Source organism: Anoplolepis gracilipes, chromosome 2, assembly GCF_047496725.1.
Source record: "Anoplolepis gracilipes chromosome 2, ASM4749672v1, whole genome shotgun sequence".
NCBI classification, from domain to species: Eukaryota; Metazoa; Arthropoda; class Insecta; order Hymenoptera; family Formicidae; genus Anoplolepis; species Anoplolepis gracilipes.
Genome location: NC_132971.1, coordinates 15,857,496 through 15,870,087, shown reverse-complemented (window position 1 = coordinate 15,870,087; position 12,592 = coordinate 15,857,496). Strand labels below are relative to the sequence as shown.

The following is a 12,592-nucleotide window of genomic DNA, read 5'->3' as shown; positions in this document are numbered from 1 at the left end:
TAATTTTTATATTTTATATATATTTCTTCCAGAGGCAGTATTATTTACAAAAATGTTCCACCTTCTACGAAGTCTTAATAATTCAGTCTTGACACAATAACTATACATGTACATAATCCTCCCCAATATATTTCTTTATTAGTTACAATTACATATTTTTTCTTTTTTTGAACCTTTTTTTTATACGCTTGCATATTTCTCGTCATATATTAATATTTAGTAACAGTTTTCCAAATTCATGCAAACGTTGAGTCATTAATTTGTGTCGTTTACCAAAAATAAAAAATTTCAGATTAAAAAAAAAGGTATTTTATTTACAAATTTGTTTTGCCAAGTTTTATCATGTTTTGCGCCATTAATAATTAATTTCTGCGCCAAATAAACATCAGCACTTTTCTAAGAAACTTGACTGTAAACATTTTTATAAATCTCTGCACGATTTCTTTGACCATTCATAATGTATTTGTGTCTCTATTGATCATTATCTTATAATTTCTTGGTAAGGAAATCATCCACCTCTGAATATAAAATAAGAAATAAAAAATACTCATTCGTCTTTTTATCATTTTGATAATTATATATGACGATTCATTTTCTAGAAATCAATTTTCAATATATTAAAATATTCTCGGCTTGTGTCGACAATATATTATAATATAAAATAAAAGATCACCATATATATATATATACATATATATATATATATATATATATATATATATATATATATATATATATATGTATAATAATGATTATATTATGTTGTATCATAAGCATGATGTATTATTAATCTTTAGAAACTAGGAAATTGATTTTTCCGGTTATAGATTGTTTCAGTTTTTTCTAGAATGTTACTTTGGCATATATATACACGTTCTAAGTAAAAAACTGAAAAATAGTCAAAAAATTCACTTGTAATTTCTAAAAGTGTCTACATATATATATATATATATATATATATATATATGCGTGTGTATGTGTGTACGTGTAAGCATGTTGCAAAAATATTTGTTTAGCCGAAGCATGTAAAATGAAAATTAGATGCAAGATAAAAATGATAAAAACATAAAATAATTTGTGGCGGTGGATTTCCTACCGAAGTATCGCGGAACGCGAATTACATTCGACGTTTCTTAATAGTTCTATCGAAATTTACATAGTGCTTAACAGATAGAGAAAAACACTGAGATTACACATCAGAAAATTTTCTACAAACATTTTCGCTCGTACAATTATCGGCCGGCTGAGACTCGTTCAAAATAATTCACGTATTCGTATATGGATCGTTTTGTTCGACGGTAAAAATTAATAAGAATATTCATAACATTTAAGCAAATTGTAGGAGAGGTAAGTATATAAACTATTTTTTTTATCCTATTTTCTTTTACGGAAAACGCGTTAATTTTATTATGCGCGATGTCCAATGAGCCATATACGTCGTGAGAATTTACAATTAGTCCTTTTATCAGTACGTAGTTAATACAAATAATTATTAAGTAGAAATTCAGAATACAATATTACAATATTAAAATAAATTTTGCAATCAGGTGAGTGATCAAAGCTTATCTGTTACATTTTGCATATATATCCTGCCTCGATACGCTTTACGAACTTTACGAGCCGTAAATTAATACAAATTAAGGAGGTAGAAAAATATGTATACGTTTGACTCTCAATGTAACGTATAACACTGTTAAAAATATTATGACAAAACATCTTTCGCGTTCTAAGTGAGAACTTTTGAAGTTTTTAAGAATCAATAAATTGGATTATATATACAATCGATACAATTTGAGCTTACAAAAATTCAAACGGCATCGAAACGCGCCACACATTCTGCATTTAATATATGCATAGAGGTGTACAAGAAGAAAAGGTACACAACCACACTTAATCGCCTTTGTTTTTTGTTTTTTATAGAAAGAAATCGAAAAGCCTTATACGTGCAAACAGCAGAGTATAAAATATAATAACGCAGTAGATATTTACAGTGGTATATATAAAGTTAAACTTTACTTTATAGCATATATAATAAACTGTAGAGCCGTCTGTCTGTGTTGCATTGGTATCCACTCATTTCCAATATTTCGCATAAATATTGTGTCAGTCATCCATTATGTAAATGTAAAAGATTAAGAGAGGTGCTCAGTTAATTTTAGGTAAAGAGAAGTTTGGAGGTATAATCTCTTTACCTTTTCAATTTCATGTTACAAGAATACCATTTAATATACGCAACTGTAATCACAGACAAGTCTTTAATTTCTATCAAGTTATATAATAAAATTACGCATACATAATTCATTTATTTGACAAGATTTAAATGTCTCTATTCCATTTCATGAGAAAAAATGAAATTGTATATGGCTAATGTGCCACCGTACATCGTAGAAACATTTGGTTGTTCTTTGTCGTATATTTTGCCGTTAATAATATAGAACAGCTTTGCGTATGTTATAAAAATTAATGATTCAATTCTTTGAATAATTTTTCTTTGATGAAAATCCCTTTTAAATTAACATTTTTTACAAAAAAATCTAAACTTAATAAAAATATCATTAACATATGGAAAAGACTGAAAATCGATATTGAAAAAAATCTCTACACACGCTGTCACACACATTTCTCTTTTTGTTTTTGTTACTTTTCCGTTTTTACATACGTTCGCACGTAATTGAGATGTTTGAATGCATTATTTTAACTGCTCTATCTTAAATGGAGCCTTCAGAAATCAAACTCCAGAGCAACTCCAATTTTTATTAATTTCTTAATTTTAATATCAAGGCACATGAGGTTTTAAAATACTCTGGTATTAAAAGTACGAAATTTACATAAAGTGGAGTTGATCAGTTTGATTTAAGGTATAAGAGGCTCGTATATCAACAACTAAGCTGACGTATATTATGTCCAAAACATATTAATACAAGTCATCACCGGCATGACTGATGACAGTACGAAGAGATAGTTTGAGAGAAAGAGAGAGAGAGAGAGAAAGGGAGAGAGAAAGAGAGAGAAAAAGAGAGACAGAGAAAAGAGGATGAGGTACACCGAACACAGACAGTTTAGACTTGTTCTTTGTACTATAAGATCGCGAGGGAAATTGGGCATCAAGTGGAACGAATTGAGGGCAACTTGATGCCCGCTTTACGCGCGATCGTCAATTATGCGACATGAGTTTCATATACATGCATAGAGGTCAATTGGATACCTCTTATTTCAGCGGCAGATTTCCGCATAAAAAAAATGTATATTTTTATCATTGATGCACGTGATCAACATGTGAGGACAATCAAGTCTTTTCACCGATAAAACTGACAACAAATTATCTTGAACATCATAATTCCGATACATTGCACTTACATACGTAATGATCGTAGTTATATAGAGGCCTTTTCCACCTGATAATTTTGACTTCCTCACTTGACATCAATGTAACATTAAAAACGACATTTTTTATAGTAAATATAATATAATATATATATGTATATGGCATTTGCATGTATGCATATGTACATATGTATGTGTATATACGTCGTTATATTATGTTTTTTACAAGTTGCAATGAAATTTCAAGTGTCAAACGATGGACGATAACAGAACGCAGAAGCATGAAAAACTTAATGCAGCATGTTGATCAAAAAATTTGTTCAGTTTAATTTAATTTTATCCTAGTATAACAGTAAGAAAAGAATAAATTTCTTGATCAACTTCATATTTAAAAAGATAGCACGTTATTGCAAATAACAGATATACATTCTAGATACTCGATAAGTAAGTAATGTCTGAGAAAGAAAAAGAAAGTACGGCATTTATAGAACACTGTCAATCGAAAAAAAAAAACATTGTGTTCGACATCTTTATTTACAGGGCCAGCCTTATGTTATATCTGTACATGTATATTGGTTTTAAGTAAATTTGTAGATCTGTTAAGTGCCAGTGCTGAATATGTTCACATATAAGTGGACAATTTTTCTCTCTCCCGTCACTTTCTTATATTAATATCATTTACCCTTTTTAAACACTTTTACAATATATGGTTATATTCACGCTGACCCGCGGCGTCGTAAGTAGTAGCTTTAAAACACGGTTAATCAATGTGTATTTATGTATATTACTAATTTAATTGACACACATAAGTCAACCATGTAGCTTCCACATCACTATTTGTTATTTCTTAATGTGGAGGTCAACCACCATTGAAATAAAAATAGTGTTTATATGTATTTGCGTAATAACATAATATTGGATGGATAACAAGGCCAGTGAAACAAAAAAAGTCGTTCAATCAAGTCATGAAAAGAGAACTTTGCAAAAAGTGTCATCTGTATAAATCAATCAACTAAAAAAAAGCAATGAATATAACTAAATAATCTTGTAAAAAATTGACTTAAGTATAATTCTGTTTAAATATCTTATTATTTTACATTATTGCATTTAATATTTTTTCGTGTTTATATTGCAAACTCAAAATATTTTAAACATTTCTATTGCATGTATATAATAATGTAATTAAAATTTAGACATACTTAGGGTTACCACATTTTACATTTCAAGAAAAACCCAAAATACAGAAGAGTAGAGAATATATATATATATATAATCATGACAATGTGGAAAGGGATAATCAAGTAAAAAATGAGATCTGTTTTCAATGACTGAATTTATATTTGTCACCATTTCTTAACAACACATGATTAAATTTTTAGTTCCCAAATATTATAGAACATTTAAATGTAAATGTAATTCAGGTACATGTAAAACCATTCTATTGTAAGTAGAATTGGTTTAATTCTAGCATATATAAGTGGCAACCCCATAGACATTCTCTAAATTTTCTTCATTTACATACAAAGTATATAAAAACATTTTCACAAGATGTGGTCAGTTAAAACATCACTCAATAAAATTATCAAATCATCTCTCTTCTCGAATTATTCGTTTTCTGTATGAGATTAATTTATAATTACAAAAAGATAAACAGCACTTTGAGTATTATTAATCATTGACATATATGTGAAGGGGTCCATAATTACAATCAATAAACAATGACACTGGTTTTATATCCATCCGATACATGCATAATCACATATACATAACCAGAGGTAGTTCGAACTCGATCGGACTTGCCGCGAGCAAGTAAATTAGCGCAAGTAGAGCACCGCATGGCGTTAAAATCGAATGTATATACTATATATACAGGTTCACTACCATAAAATTTGAAAACTACCAACTGCATGTAACATTCAGTCGCTGCAGGAAATCTGCTTTAAAGAACGACTGTTATTTATAACGGACCGTTCGCTGACGGTTTTGTACGATCTGCATCTGCATGATCGATTAGTGAGCGAAGTGCACGACTTTTCATATGGCAACTCATAAGAGTTCTTAGACGTAGAGTTTAAAAAATGAAAAAAGGGATCATTTATATACGTCAATCACTCGACTATTCTCTGTGCGAGTTCTTTTAACAATGTCTTTTCTCACTCGTTTCTTTTCCACTTTTGGTCGACGGAAAACATAAGTTGAAGCAGATTGCGTTAATAATAGATAAATCATCGGTATATCTAAGCTATCTTGATTCTTCGTGAGCTCAATTTCACATACGATATATGCACTGATGCAAATCTCTGTTCGTTGTTTATACCGATGACACGGTTATTTCTAGACATTTTTGCAACAAATTTGTGTGATATCGGTAATTTGCGAAAACAAAAAAAAAAAAACAATATCAGAATACAAGGAATAGTATGCAAATTGCACATACGCCGATATCTTTGCTTAAGTCTTTCGCAAAAAGAATAACTTTTAAAGCTTGATTCTTATCAATTAATACAGTTCCAAAGAGTATTCTATTAAGCTCGCTTTGAACTTCTCAAATTAGTTTCAGCAAAACTCGTGAAACGATCTGGAAAAGTATCCGGTTTCTTATATTCCAAGGTTGTGCTTGGCATTCACTTGCATTTTATGATGGTCCTGTTGCAAAGTTTTAAGTATTTGCTTTTGTATATTGTGCTCAACCTAGAAAATAACAAATTTTAATCTTGATATCTTAATTTTGTCATAGGACATTTTCTCATCAATATATATACCTGCAACTGTGACAAGTTCTCCCTTTGAGCACGAAAGACCGGATTTTTGAAATCACTTGCTAACATATTGATTTGGGACTCTTGTAACGTTATGTTACTCGCTATTTGGCGATACGTGCGTCTTAACTCGTCATTGACAGCTTGCTGAAAGTGCATTGCATAAATTTAATACTCCATTCAAAATCTGATCTCTTGAAATTATTTTCAAATCATTCAGATTTGAATAATAAATCGCAAGTATGATTGTATACTTACATGGTCAAGTGCAACATGCTGCAATTTTGCTTCATTAAAACGATCTAAAATAATAAGTCAAAATTAATTGTACAAATATATCTTGTAAAAAATATTCACAAATGATGTAAAATCAACTCACTTTCAAAGCCTGCAGGTCCGTTATGAAGACCATTAAATATCTTCATCATGAGCTCTGTAGGAGAATAGAAAGAAAAAGTTATCAAGAATGTGAGTTAAAGAGCTAATTATCAGGATAATTGATTCGTAAGAAGTGCTGCAATAATGACTTTAATAAAAAAAAAAAAAAATAGAAAAACAAATCAGATTTAATTTAATAGGAGATATAATAAACATTCAATGTGTTATTTTTTTTTTTTTTTTTTTTTTTTTTACTAACAAGACTAGTCACTTTATTTCGATCAACGAGCACAAGTTGCTACTGCAATTTACCTGGATTTGCGTTCAGGTCTGAATTCAGAAGGGTATCGTCCTTCAGATCCTGCAAATCAAATTGCTCCTCGTCGGGATTCGTTACAACCAAAGTGGCGGTGGGATCCACCAACTGTTGATACTCCGTTCCAACCTCGTGTTCGAGACTCGAATTGGGCGACTCCGAAGTGATCAGCGAGTTAGTGTCGTTGTACCGATTGAATTCAACTGAATACTTGTTCTTGGTGGTGAAGGTCCTGCAGTTCACATAGGAAACACACTGTTGTTCGTCGTTGGCATTCGTCGACGCATACAACACATCATTAGACCTCTTTTTACTATGCACCGTCGGAAGATCTTCGTCGCTACATACTCTCTTTAACGTACACCGATTATACGTTTCAGTCCCTTGCGAAACGATAGAACTATCGCTCGCGCTGTCATCAAAATATTGTAGCGCCGAGTCTTGCTTTTGATTGAACGTCTCAATTCCATGTTCTACCTTGATGTTGTTTTCGTGCAAAGCACCTGGTGACAGCATACTGTTGTGTTGCTCTATTCTTTCCTGTGCCTTCAAACCGTTCGTGTTTTGAGATACATCCAAGCATGAGGTATGATTACGAGACACACTTCGACAACGATTCGTATTAGGTTTGCGAGAGTTCGCAAGTATGTTCGGTTGTACAGATACATCGGTATTCTGAATGTTATTATGACTATTATGTGTTCCATTCATCATGTTAAGCATTGACAAAGGCTTGCCGGACTTCGCACTTTCCGAATCCGATATCGGGTTTTGCTCCGTGCTACTGGAATTAATAAGTTTTCCAATAGTACGTTCGTGTTCCTTAGATTCTTGCTTCGGAGTTCGATTGCCTTTGCCTTGAATAACGACATAATGATCAATCTTATTGATACCAATTTTAGTCGCTTGCGTGACAGCTGGTGGCATACGAGAAGAGATCATAGCAGCCTTCACATATTGCGTGTGCTGTAACGGCGAGGGTGAAAAACGTTCTTCCGATACGGCCGGCGAAGGTATGTCGCTAATTAGGTGGGTGATGGCTTCCTCGAGCTGCAGCTTATCTTCGAGGAAATTACATCGTGGATTGGATGATTGGGAGCTTGTATCCTAACAGATAAATGATGTTAGATAAATAATTAAACAATCTTTTCGCTAAAGTTTTGCGCAAATATAAACGGCATTGTAACCGTCTAGAATATATTTGACTTACCAAGTCTATCGGTGAATTAATATCGACATTCCTTATGAGACTTCTGCTAGCTACGGTCACAGTCGCGGAAAATCTTCCCTTCATCTCTTTTATTAATTGAATAGCTTCTTCTTCTCTGTAATAAAGTTTTCCTTATATTGTGATATATTTTGCTGAATATACATTGTACATATTGAATATGGATAATATAACCAATATAACAGAAATATATAGTTTGAGAAATAATTGTGTGAATCCATTCCTTTACATTTATTGCTTTGATGTTCTATTAATCTGTGAATTGGCTTGTTATTATTTGCTTCCTTCGTCTGTCCTCTAATGTATTTACGAAATGTACTTACGATACCAAGGTGTTGATGCAAACGAAAGATTCCACCGTTTGTGTATCCTTGTCGTACTCCAAGTAACCATGTGTTCGTAAATAGATGAATTCACCAGTTTTTGTGAGTAATCTGTAGCACGACGAGCCACACGTTTCGGCACGATCGTACACTGCAAATGCATAACAAATCATCAGTAATTACACGTGCAAAACGATAGCTGAACTTTAAATACTTTGTTGTCATGTTTCAATTGCAATTGGTTATGGAAATGGCATGTAAATTATCGCAGGCGTTCGTTGTAAAACATGAATGTATTAAAATAATGTTGGCATAATATAAATAGCATAATATAAAATGTTATTCATCTAACTATAATATAAATATAAAAAGTAATATAATTTTTAATTAACTACGGGATATAATAAAAAATCTACATCAGTTTGATATTATATATATATATATATATATATATGTATATTGAATATCTAAGTTCAACAGGATGTCTATTCAAATCTTCTAAAAAATTTTCCCTAATCTTCCAGGTATTTTTATTCAAATTTTATTCAAAATGTTAAACAAAGAGAATATTTTGAAAATTTTTTAATGCAACTTTCTCAAAAATAAATTTTTTTATTATATTTGTTTTCTAATGTTTTTTACTTATAAAAAAAAATAGAATTTCTTAAGTTTCAAGCACTAGATTTGTAAATGTACTAAAAAAAACTGATTAACTTTCGTGTGGTAAACATTTTTCACTTGTATAACATTTCCAATTTCATATCATTAAAAATTATAATAAGGAATATGTACTGCATATTCAATATTTGATTAAAACATTGAATATATTATGAATAAAGATAAATTTATATTTATAATATATATATTTTAAACAATATAAACTTATTTATAATATATTTTAATTTATAATATATAATTTATTTGACTTGATAACTGTTCATAATATAAGAGTAGAATTAAAAAAAAAAAAAAGAATTTTTCAAAAATTTCCCGAATCTTAACAAAATTCCATGAAAATTCTATAATTTTATCAAATACAAAAGAAATTCTTGAGAATACCAAATTTTCCCTGTTTATTCAAGGAATAAATACCCTGTTATCGCTATCCACATTGCGTGTAAATATTTTTCAACAAGAATAAAAATTGTAATGTTAATTACACTTAAATGTGAAAACTTACTTTGCCGTAGGCCGATCATTGTCCATCTGAAATCATCCTTATGCATAAAGGCAAACGCGTTAAGACCAGACACCTCCTCCGACATGTAACCAGCAACAACGGACACCCTATGATCGCAATAGATGATACGTCCGTCGACCAGATGCCGCGTCACATACTCGTCTTTATTGGCGTCCATTATTGACAATTCGGTGATGGGACGTTTCTTTGGAAGGGTCGCTACGCCAGTGAAAACAATGTCGTTGCTAGTACCCGTCATCTCTATCAGAGTCATTGCAACAAAACCAGAGTTAGCAAACGATCAGACATGATCAATGCATATGGTAAAACTGCAAGTGAAATATGATTATCTCAGAAGAGAATCCGATATAACATATGTATTATTCGATGAAAAATGTTTCGAGAGTTACTAAAATAACAATATTTATAAGAGAATGTCTAATTGTAACGATGTTTTTTTATTATAGTTACTATAGATATTAAATCAAAGGAAAGAAATATTAAATTTTTGATATTCAATTGAGAGGTATCGATAACTTGCGGGCTTTGTAAGTTATTGAAAATTGAGGGATTTTTACACAAACAAAGCTTAAAGGCAAATACGTAAATCATATTTTACTTGCCTCAAGCAATCTTTATCCCAACAAAAATGTAATTTTAAACTAGAAGATTACTGAGATGTTGGAAAGTGAAAAGTTACGGCGGTTGTTGGCTTTCCATTAAATATCCACTACGGAAAGATCGATTTAAGGTACATCAAAGAATTTGTAAGTAAAAGGTGGCGTCGAACAAGTTCAAACATCTTGCGTAATAAAACCGTCGTGCTCAGTAAATCCACCTGTACTAGTTCCTGTGCTCTGAAACGCATCTCTAAACAGTGCACTATGCAACACGTGCTTGCTCCGCTATTCAGTTCTGATCTAACAGACGAGCCTCAAAGAATCTAAATACTCGTGACTGTGCCTAACATATCTTCGTCGGCGACGGCGAAGGTCTAAATTTAAATACAGGAGTAACGTAAATATTTGCGATACTCGTTACGAAACCAGCGCTACGGGTTTCAGTCATGATAAAACAAGACCATCGATCCGGAGAATTCGCGCGAGTTCTCTCTTTCTCGCGTCACTCACTACGTTCGATATGGAATACATAATGAAATACGATATTGCTGATGCGAAATATAACGTGGAAAAATATGTAGCTGATTGTTGCAAATTTATATTTTTAAAAACAATTATGTGCTTTCATGACAATTATATTCAGTGGTAGTTATAATTGAAAAGTTTTCAGCCTTATTAAATCGATTAAATTGTAACTATTTAATTTAATATTATAGTAATTAACCTCTTCAATAACACCGATACACATGCGTATTGTAAGTTTTAGTGTATGAAATGCTTTTATAAATAATTAATTTTAAATGGCCTTTAATATAAATTATAAATATTTTTAAAAAATATAATTGGAAAAAAAAGAGATAAAAAAATTTTTTTTCGTCTTCAATAAATCTCTTCTGAGATTAATACATTGTCTTATCTGTTACAAAATTTCATTTAGACTCACCTCGATGTCTCCCTCGGTTCCCGTTGGCATCCGCATTCTTACACGCTTCTGCAAGTCGGAGGACTCCCGAAATGTCAAAAGACTCGTACTGCGTGTGTTCACGCCTGGAGACGGTACGTTGTGCCAGACGAATCTTGAAGTTTCGCCTCTGCTCGCGGAATAGTTTGTTCTTCTCGTTTACTCTGTTGTGATTCATCGTGGAGTCCTCGGAGGAGCTGGAATTGTTGTCGTGCGCCAAGTCGGACACCTGCGTGACTCCAGTCGACGACGGCGTTGTCGACGGTTGCATCTCGTCGGGTGTAAGATTCCGCGAAAGCTCGTCATGATCCTCGGGATAGACGAAATTGTACAGAGATTGACCCAGCAATTCGTTCTGCGAAATTCAAACAGTTTCGGAATTCAGACTAGTTTCTAATTTTGAACTTTAGATCAAACTACCTTCCATCGCTCCTGTTGACCTTCGTTGTTCGTTTGATCTCATATTGTGTATTTATGTACATCAACATTGAATATAGAATCGTGCAATATTCTTCTCTCATAGTTCTTATTACATTATAAGAAATTAATAATCAAAATTAAATTAAAAATGAATTATAATAGTTAAAAAAAATTGAAAAGTATGGAAGAGTATGCTATGAGAAAAACTAATGTTCTAAATTTTTCGTTTTTCTTTTAACTAATTTAAAAATGTAATTTAGTTCAACTTTCAAAATATGATAAATAATACAATACTTTAAAATGCAAAATAACAAACAATACTATTTTGGCGATTCTATTTTCGTTGTTTTATAAAGATATAATTACATAATATTAAACGCGCAGCGTTGTTATTAATTAACTTTCTCACTAGATAAGAAAAATGACTACCATTGATCTTTGTTCTAAATTAAATCTAACAATCGATATATTCTATTAATTTTCCACGTGCTAGAGAAACGTTTCTCATTCCCTGAGTAGAAATGCTTCAAAGTTTCGTTTGCAAAGTTTCAGACTCCTTCTGTAAAGAGCCATCTACACTTAAGTCAAACCCAACGATGTCTTTCGCGCAACGAATCGCGATACGTCGACGACGATGACGACGACCACGGTGCACCGCGTCGGCGACGAAGCTCGTTTTCGCGGCAGGCGGTTTCTCCTTGAGAACAATACAGCCTGATTATGAGTGGCTTCTTAAAAAACGAGAGCAAACTCGCGCTCACAAACAACTCTCCCATCCCGCCCCTGCACACATCTTCCTCCTACTCTTCTATCTTCTCCTCTTCTTTTCTTTCACTCTATCTCTTTTTCTCTTTCTGTTTTTCTTTCTTTGTCTATATAGCCCACTCGTTCTGGCATCTCTTACATATACATAGAAAGAGAAAAGAAGAAGGAGAGAAGGCCTCGGCTCCCAAGAGCCGGTTCGTTACGGCAGAGTGGCGAATTATCGTTACGTCTGAATCTGGAACGCCACTGGCAAACGCGATCGATAGGATATTTTTTTATACTTTACCCTCGTCGTTTGCTTCCTTGCAAAAATATGGA

The 12,592-nt window shown here is 32.2% G+C and overlaps 1 protein-coding gene across 4 annotated transcripts in view; it reads right to left on the bottom strand.

Moving 5' to 3' along the window:
* Positions 1 to 12,592, bottom strand: part of LOC140663085 (uncharacterized) — a 99,347-nt gene continuing 86,755 nt past the window's right edge. For all 4 annotated transcript variants that reach the window (XM_072886967.1, XM_072886969.1, XM_072886968.1 and 1 more), the window contains 9 exons: positions 11,072 to 11,444; positions 9,509 to 9,769; positions 8,329 to 8,479; positions 7,988 to 8,102; positions 6,774 to 7,884; positions 6,463 to 6,516; positions 6,342 to 6,385; positions 6,087 to 6,230; positions 1 to 6,015 (listed from right to left, as the gene is read on the bottom strand). In XM_072886967.1, coding sequence (XP_072743068.1) covers positions 5,923 to 6,015; positions 6,087 to 6,230; positions 6,342 to 6,385; positions 6,463 to 6,516; positions 6,774 to 7,884; positions 7,988 to 8,102; positions 8,329 to 8,479; positions 9,509 to 9,769; positions 11,072 to 11,444 — 2,346 coding nt within the window. In that variant the 3' untranslated portion in view covers positions 1 to 5,922. The remainder of the gene's footprint in view (positions 6,016 to 6,086; positions 6,231 to 6,341; positions 6,386 to 6,462; positions 6,517 to 6,773; positions 7,885 to 7,987; positions 8,103 to 8,328; positions 8,480 to 9,508; positions 9,770 to 11,071; positions 11,445 to 12,592) is intronic.